Here is a 9262-nt window from a genome sequence, read left to right as displayed (position 1 = left end):
GAAAAACCGAGATTAGGTGGGAAAAGTCGGGTTTAGGTGGGAAAGGCCGAGATTAGGTGGGAAGAGCTGAGTTAAGGTGGGAAAAACCGAGATTAGGTGAGAAAAACCGAGATTAGGTGGGAAAAGTCGGGTTTAGGTGGGAAAGGCCGAGATTAGGTGGGAAGAGCCGAGTTAAGGTGGGAAAAACCGAGATTAGGTGAGAAAAACCGAGATTAGGTGGGAAAAACCGGGTTTAGGTGGGAAAGGCTGAGTTTAGGTGGGAAAATCTGGGTTTAGGTGAGAAGAGCCAGGTTTAGGTGGGAAAAGCCGAGATTAGGTGGGAAAAACCAGGTTTAGGTGGGAAAAGCCGGGTTTAGGTGGGAAAAGCCAGGTTTAGGTGGGAAAAGCCGGGTTTAGGTGGGAAAAGCTGAGTTTAGTTGGGAAAATCTGGGTTTAGGTGGGAAGAGCCGGGTTTAGGTGGGAAAAACCAGGTTTAGGTGGGAAAATCTGGGTTTAGGTGGGAAAAGCCGGGTTTAGGTGTTGCCTTGGGGCAGTGGGTGAAACACTGGGAATTTTGGTGTTGATGGGGGGTCCTGCCGCTTCCACAGAAATTCCCCTTCACTCTGCCCTCGATGAGCCCGAAAGAGCCGGAGTCTGTTTGGGATGAGCCCGAGACTCAGGAGAGATTGAAAAGATGTTGGGGGAGCCAGGGAGTGACTGGGAGTGAACTGGAAATGCTGGGAGTGAGCTGGGATCAGTGGGAGTGAACTGGGAGCACTGGGAGTGAACTGGGAGCGCTGACGTGAGGCGCTGGGAGCACTGAAAGGGGGCACTGGGAGCACTGGACACCCCATCCCACGTCCCAGTTGCTCCAGTTCAGTTCCCCCCTGGAAACGGGAGAGCCCGGGAATGAGGGACCTCGGGAATGGGGGACCCCGGAAATGAGGGACCCCGGGAATGGGGGACCCCGGGAATGGGGGACCCCGGGAATGGGGGACCCCAGGAATGGGGGACCCCGGGAATAAGGGACCCCTGGAGTGGAGGGACCCCGAGAACGGGATGGACGGGGGACCCGGGCGATCCAGGGGCGATGCCAGGGGGTCCCGAGGGATTTCCCAGGGATTTCCCCGGCCCCGCCCCCAGCCCGCGCCCCTGGGTCGCCCCCAAACGGCTCCTCTGGGATCTGCCCATCGACTGGTGACGTCACGAACATAGCTGGCTTCCATTGGCTGACGGGCGAGCAGGGGCGGGGCCGAGGCGGCTCCGGCGCTGGGTCTGGGGGCGCCCCGGGGGCTCCTGGGGGAGGCAGCGAGGGGACAGGGGGACCCCTGGGCACCGGGACCCCCCTGAACTCCCCATTCCCGGGCACCGGGACCCCCCTGAACCTCCATTCCCGGGCACCGGGACCCCCCTGAACTCCGGGACCCCCCTGAACCTCCATTCCCGGGCACCGGGACCCCCCTGAACTCCGGGACCCCCCTGAACTCCCCATTCCGGGGCACGGTCCTTTTTCACCTTTTCCAAGGGTCTGGGTGGGGTTTTGGAATTGGAGAGAAAAGTCCCCACTGTGGGCCGCGGGTGGTTGGTAATTGGGTTAAAAGTAAAAACACTTTAGGTGTCATTTCTTCATTGGACAGTTTGTGTTTAGAAGCCCCTGTGAAGAAAGCGATGGGAGCCATTTTTCACTCTGTCAGCCAGAAGCGCTGTAGAACGCCCGGCCTGTGAGGCCGTGATGTAGATAAGAATTCATAAACGTCCGAGTCCGAACATGAAACACCGCCTCGCTCATTTAACCCCAACTCCGGCAGAAAACAGATAAAAGCGACACCCCCGGAACCTCCAGCCTCCTCTCACGCCTCGAGCCTCCCAGCCGCCCCCAGGGCACCCCGAACCCCAAACCCCGAACCCCAAACCCTGAACCCCGAATCCCAAACCCCGAACCCCGAACTCCAAACCCAAACGCCAAACCCAAACCCCGAACCCCGAACCCCAAACCCAAACCCCAAACCCAAACCCCGAACCCCAAACCCGAACTCCAAACCCCGAATCCCAAACCCCAAACCCCGAACCGCAAACCCCAAACCCCGAACCCCAAACCCCAAACCCCAAACCCAGAACCCCAAACCCAAACCCCGAACCCCAAACCCTGAACCGCAAACCCCAAACCCTGAACCGCAAACCCCGAACCCCGAACCCCAAACCCAAACACCGAACCCCAAACCCTGAACCGCAAATCCCAAACCCCAAATCCCAAACCCAGAACCCCAAACCCTGAACCGCAAACCCCAAACCCTGAACCGCAAACCCCAAACCCAGAACCCCAAACCCAAACCCCGAACCCCAAACCCTGAACCGCAAACCCCAAACCCAAACACCGAACCCCAAGCCCCGAACCCCAAACCCGGGGCTGCTCTGGCTGCTCCCAACCCCGAGGGCGCCCTGAGCCAAAAGTCACACCCGGCGGAGGCGATGGCGGGATTTATTCTCCTCAGGGCACAGCAGCAAAGCTCTGCACCACGGGGACATTTTACACGGTTACAGGCGGCAGATTAATTATTTAAATTAATTTTGATTAATTAATTCCCCCGTTTGCTGGTTGTGTCTGCCCCCGGGCAGGTGAGCGAGGCCTCGGGGCCGGAGGGGCTCGGGCCGCCGTCCCCCGATGCCGGAATTCCCTTTTTCCTCAGGAATTTCTCAGCCCGAGCGCTCGGAGCTGCCGAACGTCGCCTGTCACCGCAAAGGGACGGGGACAGGGACAGGGACAGGGACAGGGACAGGGACAGGGACAGGGATGGGGACAGGGACGGGGACAGGGACAGGGAAGGGGACAGGGACAGGGACGGGGACAGCGACAGGGACGGGGACAGCGACATGGGGACAGGGATGGGACAGGGACAGGGATGAGACGGGGACAGGGACAGGGACATGGGGACAGGGACAGGGACAGGGACAACGACAGGGACGGGGATGGGGCAGGGACAGAACAGGGAGAGGGACAATGACGGTGACAAGGACAGGGACGGGGACAGCGACATGGGGACAGGGATGGGACAGGGAAGGGACAGGGACAATGCAGGGACAGTGGCGATAACAATGACAGTGACAATAGCAGGGACAAGTGACAGTGACAGTGACAGTGACAGTGACAGACCCAACCCAGCCCCTCCCACACATCCCAGCCCCGCCCAACGGGGTCCCCAAAACCCCCCAGGTCCCTGTCACTCCCCGGGGGCTCTGTCCCCCCCAGTGCTCCCAGTGACCCCCAGTTCCCCCCAGTGCTCCCAGTATCCCCAGTACCTGTTCCCCCCCCGGGCTGGGGGGCAGGGCTGGGGCCGGGGGGGCCGGGGGGCTGCGGGGGAGGAGGGGCACAGATCAGGGGGGGTCCCACCCCAAATTGGGGGGGGGGGTGGGGAGAGGCTCAGGGGATTTGGGGGGCTCTTGGGGGAGGGGGCAGTCAAAGGGGAATTTTGGGGGGGTCTTGGGGGGTTTGGGGGGGTCAGAGGGGAGTTCGGGGAGGGGATTTTGGGGGTGGGGATTATTTTGGGGAGTGGTTATTTTTGGGGGGTTGTTTTTGGGGAGGGGGTTGGTTTGGGGAGGGGGGTTATTTTGGGGGCGGATTAATTTGGGGGGGGATTTGGGGGGGATTGGGTTTTTTTTTTTTAGGGAGGGGGATCTTTGGGGGAGGGGAATTATTTGGGGTGGGGGATTATCGGGGGGTATTTCTGGGGATTATTTGGGATGGGAGGTTGTTTTTCGAGGGGATTATTTGGGGGGGGGGTCCCTCACCTGTCCAGCCGTGCACGAGCCAGAGCCCCCCCGCCAGCGCCGCCCCCACCACGAAGGCCCCGAAGGAAATGGCGGCCACGGCCCCGGGGGGCACCGAGGGGGCTGGGGGGCACCGTCAGCCCCCCAAAATCCTGACCCCCCCCCCCCAAATTCGGGGGCCAGGATCCACCAAACTCCCCCCGGGGCCAAAACTCCCCCAATTCCCCCCTAAACCTCCCCGAAAGGGACCCCGGGGTGTGGGACCACCCCCAACCCCCCAAAAGGGAAAGCAGAGCCCCGAGACCCCCCCCAGCTCCCCAAAACCCCCCCAAAAGGGAAAGCAGAGCCCCGAGACCCCCCCCAGCCCCCCAAAACCTCCCCAAAAGGGAAAGCAGAGCCCCGAGACCCCCCCCAGCCCCCCAAAACCTCCCCAAAAGGGAAAGCAGAGCCCCGAGACCCCCCCTCCCCAGCCCCCCAAATCTTCCAGAAAGGACCCAAGGATCCGGGACCCCCCCAAGGCCCCTCCCCCAAAAGAAACCCAGAGCTCCGGGACCCCCCCCAAAGGCAGATCAGGGATCCGGGACCCCCCAAACTCCCCAGCCCCGGGGGTCCCGGTCACTCACCCGCGGGGGGGGCCCGGGGCCGCTCCCGGGGGGGCGGCGGGGGGCGCAGGAAGGGGGGGGGCGGCGGGAACGGCAGCGGGGGGAGCCCCGGGGGGGCACCTGGGGGGGGGAGGGGCGGTTATTGGGGGGCATGGGGGGGGAGGGTTCCCTTCTGCCCACGGGGGGGAATTGGGGGTCCCGGTGGGGGGGGGGGGGGGGGCGGGGAGGGTCTGTGTCAGGGGGTCCCGGGTTACGGGGGGTCACCAGGGAGGTCTCGGGGGGGGGGCTGGGGGGTGGGTCCCTGTCCGGGGGTCTCGGGGGTGGTGGTCCCGGGGGGGGGGTCCCGGGATTGGAGGAGGGGTCTCGGGCCGGGGGATCCCCGGAGGTTTGGGGGGCGGGTCCCGGTCCTGGGGTCCCGGGGTTGGAGCGGAGTTTCGGCTCCGGGGGTCCCGAGGGGAGGGGTCCCCGTACCGGGCGCGGGGGTCGCGGGGGTCCCCAGTGTCACCACGATCGGGCGGGTCACGGTGCGCAGCGCGCGCCCGGGGGCGGGGCCGGAGCGGGGGCGGGGCCGGAGGGCGGGGCCTGAGCCGGAGGCTCCGCCCCCTCTGCGGGGACAGGGCTCGGCCCGGCACTGATGGGAGCGGGGTTAACGGGGGGGGACCGGGGGCGATCCCCCCAGAGCCCCCCCGGTGCCACCCCCGTGTCCCCCTGGCCACGGGCCCCGTTGGCCTCGTCCCTTCTCCAGTTCCGGGGTCTCCCGGTCCCCGGTGTCCCCATTCCCCCGGTGTCCCCATTCCCCCGGTGTCCGCCGTTCCCGTGCCCCCTGTTCCCGGTGTCCCCTATTCCCGGTGTCCCCCATTGCCGGTGTCCCCTCCCCATTCCCATGTCCCCTGTTCCCGGTGTCCCCAGCGTGTCCCGGTGGTCCCGCTGTCCCCCGTTCGCGGTGTGTGTCCCCAGCGTGTCCCACTGCCGGTTCAGGGTTGCCCCCGTTCCCGGTGTCCCCATTGTCTCCATTCCCCTTATCACATTCTCCCGTTATCCCACCCCCGTTATCCCGTTGTTACCCCATTCCCGTATCCCATCCCCGCTATCCCCGTTATCCCTCTGTTATCCCATTCCCACTATCCCCATCCCCGTTATCCCGCTGTTATCCCGCTGCCATCCCCCGTTCCCGTGGGCAGCCCCCCGTTCCCATTCCCATTCCCGTTCCCTTTCCCATTCCCGTTCCCATTCCCGTCCCCGTTCCCATTCCCGTTCCCATTCCCGTTCCCTTTCCCATTCCCGTTCCCATTCCCGTTCCCGTCCCCGTCCCCGTTCCCATTCCCGTTCACGGTCCCGTGGGCAGCCCCCGATCCCGTTCCCGGTACTGAGGGCAGCCCCCGTTCCCGGTCCCGTTCCCATTCCCGTTCCCGGTCCCGTGGGCAGCCCCCATTCCCATTCCCGTTCCCGTTCCCGGTCCCATTCCCGTTCCCGTTCCCATTCCCGTTCCCGGTCCCGTGGGCAGCCCCCATTCCCATTCCCATTCCCGTTCCCGTTCCCATTCCCATTCCCGTTCCCGGTCCCGTGGGCAGCCCCCGCTCCCGTTCCTGTTCCCGGTCCCGTTCCCGTTCCTGTTCCCGGTCCCGTGGGCAGCCCCCGTTCCCGTTCCCGGTACTGAGGGCAGCCCCCGTTCCCGGTCCCGTTCCCGTTCCCATTCCCGGTCCCGGTCCCATTCCCGGTCCCGGTCCCGTGGGCAGCCCCCGTTCCCGTTCCCGGTCCCGTTCCCGTTCCCGGTCCCGGTCCCGTTCCCGGTCCCGTTCCCGTTCCCGGTCCCGTGGGCAGCCCCCGTTCCCGTTCCCGGTCCCGTTCCCGTTCCCATTCCCGGTCCCGGTCCCGTTCCCGGTCCCGTTCCCGTTCCCGTTCCCGGTCCCGTGGGCAGCCCCCGTTCCCGTTCCCGTTCCCGTTCCCATTCCCGGTCCCGGTACCGAGGGCAGCCCCCGCGGGGTCCCGGTGCCGGCCCGGCGGCGGCAGAGGCGCAGGCGGCAGTGCAGGAACTGCAGCGGCTCCGGGAAGCGCGGCGGGAGCACGAAGGAGCCGCGGAGCCGCCGCCGCGCCCCGCAGCCGCCCCGCAGCACCACCAGCGGCCGCGGCAGCGGCGCCGGGCCCCGCGGCGACACCGGCGACGAGCGCGGGGACACGAAACAGCGGCGGAGAGAGAAACCCAGCCCGGGGGGGGCGCGGGACAGCGACACCTGAGGGGAAACGGGGACACCGGGGTCACCGAGGGGGGGACAGGGACACCTGAGGGGACACGGGGGTCACCGAGGGGGGGACAGGGACACCTGAAGGGACACGGGGACACGGGGGTCACCGGGGAGACACACGGGGGTGATGAGGATCGGGAACCCCCCCGTGCCCCCCTCCCCTGCGCGAACACGCGCCACCAAAGGTGGCCCCCCCTGCAGGATCACCCACCCCCTCGTGTCCCCTCTGTCCCCCCGCCGTGTCCCCCCATGTCCCCTCTGTGTGTCCCCTGACCTGCAGGAATAGGTGCCCCCCCCCCCTGTCCCCGCCTGTCCCCTCACCTGTAGGAACATGCGACCCCCCCCGTGTCCCCCTGTGTCCCCAGTGTCCCCAGACCTGCAGGGACACGCGTGTCCCCTCTGTGTCCCCTGTCCCCAGTGTCCCCAGACCTGCAGGGACACGCGTGTCCCCTCTGTGTCCCCGAGTCCCCAGTGTCCCCAGACCTGCAGGGACACGCGTGTCCCCTCTGTGTCCCCAGCGCCCCCAGACCTGCAGGGACACGCGTGTCCCCTCTGTGTCCCCGTGTCCCCAGTGACCCCAGACCTGCAGGGACACGCGTGTCCCCTCTGTGTCCCCGAGTCCCCAGTGTCCCCAGACCTGCAGGGACACGCGTGTCCCCTCTGTGTCCCCAGTGTCCCCAGACCTGCAGGGACACGCGTGTCCCCTCTGTGTCCCCTGTCCCCAGTGTCCCCAGACCTGCAGGGACACGCGTGTCCCCTCTGTGTCCCCAGTGTCCCCAGACCTGCAGGGACACGCGTGTCCCCTCTGTGTCCCCAGCGCCCCCAGACCTGCAGGGACACGCGTGTCCCCTCTGTGTCCCCGTGTCCCCAGTGACCCCAGACCTGCAGGGACACGCGTGTCCCCTCTGTGTCCCCGTGTCCCCAGTGACCCCAGACCTGCAGGAACACGCGTGTCCCCTCTGTGTCCCCTGTCCCCAGTGTCCCCTGACCTGCAGGGACACGCATGTCCCCTCTGTGTCCCCAGTGTCCCCAGACCTGCAGGGACACGCGTGTCCCCTCTGTGTCCCCTGTCCCCAGTGTCCCCTGACCTGCAGGAACACGCGTGTCCCCTCTGTGTCCCCAGTGTCCCCAGACCTGCAGGAACACGCGTGTCCCCTCTGTGTCCCCTGTCCCCAGTGTCCCCTGACCTGCAGGGACACGCGTGTCCCCTCTGTGTCCCCAGTGTCCCCTGACCTGCAGGAACACGCGTGTCCCCTCTGTGTCCCCTGTCCCCAGTGTCCCCTGACCTGCAGGGACACGCGTGTCCCCTCTGTGTCCCCAGTGTCCCCAGACCTGCAGGAACACGCGTGTCCCCTCTGTGTCCCCTGTCCCCAGTGTCCCCTGACCTGCAGGAACACGCGTGTCCCCTCTGTGTCCCCTGTCCCCAGTGTCCCCAGACCTGCAGGGACACGCGTGTCCCCTCTGCGTCCCCTGTCCCCAGTGTCCCCTGACCTGCAGGAACACGCGTGTCCCCTCTGTGTCCCCTGTCCCCAGTGTCCCCTGACCTGCAGGGACACGCGTGTCCCCTCTGTGTCCCCTGTCCCCAGTGTCCCCTGACCTGCAGGGACACGCGTGTCCCCTCTGTGTCCCCTGTCCCCAGTGTCCCCTGACCTGCAGGGACACGCATGTCCCCTCTGTGTCCCCAGTGTCCCCTGACCTGAAGGGACACGCGTGTCCCCTCTGTGTCCCCTGTCCCGTACCTGCAGGAACAGGCGCGTCCCCGCGGGCACGGTGCGCGGTCCCGGGGCCGGCCGGAACTCGGGGGAGGGGGCGACGTCCAGGCGGAGCCGGGGGAGGCGGGGCGGGCACCGGGGCTGCGGCGACAGCGCGGGGACATCACCGCCCTCGGTGCCACCGGTGCCACCGGTGACCCCCCAGCGCCACCAGGGATCTCCCGATGCCATCGGTGCCATCCCGGTGCCACCAGCGACCTCCCAGTAAGCTCCCAGTGCCACCAGTGACATCTCGGTGACACCAGGGCCACCAGGGACCCCCCAGTGCCACCAGTGACCCCCGCCAGTGACCCCCCCAGTGCCATCCCAGTGACCTTCCAGTGCCACCAGTGCCATCCCAGTGCCATCCCAGTGACCTCCCATTGCCACCAGTGACATCCCAGTGACCTCCCGGTGCTCCCAGCGACCTCTCAGTGCCACCAGCCACCCCCAGCGCCCCTTCCCGCCCGCTCCCAGTCACCCTCTGTTACTCCCAGCGCTCCCAGTTCCCTCCCAGTGCTCCCAGTTCCCTCCCAGTGCCCGCACTCACCCCGGGCCGGTCCCCGCTGCAGCGCGGCCTCGGGGGTCCCGGGGAGGGGGTGGCGGTGTCACCCCACGGCCAGCCCGGGGGGGGCCCTGGGGACGGCGACACCTCTGGGTGTCCCGCCGAGGCCACCCGCGCCCCTCCCCCACCCGAGCCCTGGGTCCCCCGATGTCCCCTCCGGGTCCCGCAGTGTCCCCCCCCCCCCGCCCCCGTGACACCCGGGACCCCCTGGGACCTCCCCACCCACCTGGGACCCCTCCCCTGGGACCCCCCGTGTCCCACCCTGTCCCCCCCATGTCCCCCCCCACCTGCGGGCCCCCCCCCGGGCAGGAGGAGGATGAAGACGAGGATGAGGAGAGGGCTCGGTGGCGCCGCCAT

General features: G+C 67.1%; 1 protein-coding gene across 1 annotated transcript; it reads right to left on the bottom strand.

The window, feature by feature from the left end:
- Positions 1-2572: 2572 nt before the first annotated feature.
- On the bottom strand, positions 2573-9262 carry TGFBR3L (transforming growth factor beta receptor 3 like). The gene is made up of 9 exons (XM_066207647.1): positions 9193-9262; positions 8891-8976; positions 8329-8442; positions 6311-6577; positions 4818-4977; positions 4368-4466; positions 3766-3867; positions 3277-3328; positions 2573-2692 (listed from the first exon to the last, which is right to left on the bottom strand). Exons 1-9 carry the CDS (start codon positions 9260-9262, stop codon positions 2674-2676), a joined length of 969 nt encoding a protein of 322 aa, XP_066063744.1. The 3' UTR covers positions 2573-2673.

Source organism: Chamaea fasciata, unplaced genomic scaffold, assembly GCF_029207755.1.
Source record: "Chamaea fasciata isolate MVZ Bird 193981 ecotype frontalis unplaced genomic scaffold, bChaFas1.0.hap1 SCAF_46, whole genome shotgun sequence".
In the NCBI taxonomy this organism is placed as follows: Eukaryota; Metazoa; Chordata; class Aves; order Passeriformes; family Sylviidae; genus Chamaea; species Chamaea fasciata.
Note: the sequence above shows the minus strand (reverse complement) of the source record. Positions and strands in the feature narration are given on the sequence as shown.

Excerpts from the sequence above, each read along its gene's own strand:
- TGFBR3L (XM_066207647.1), bottom strand. The coding sequence starts at position 9,262 with ATGGCGGCGCCACCGAGCCCTCTCCTCATCCTCGTCTTCATCCTCCTC. Across the intron at positions 8,977-9,192 it reads GCCCGGGGGGGGGCCCGCAG|GGCCCCCCCCGGGCTGGCCG; the intron begins GTGGGGGGGGAC and ends CGCCGTCCCCAG. Across the intron at positions 8,443-8,890 it reads GCAGCGGGGACCGGCCCGGG|CCCCGGTGCCCGCCCCGCCT; the intron begins GTGAGTGCGGGC and ends CTGTCGCCGCAG.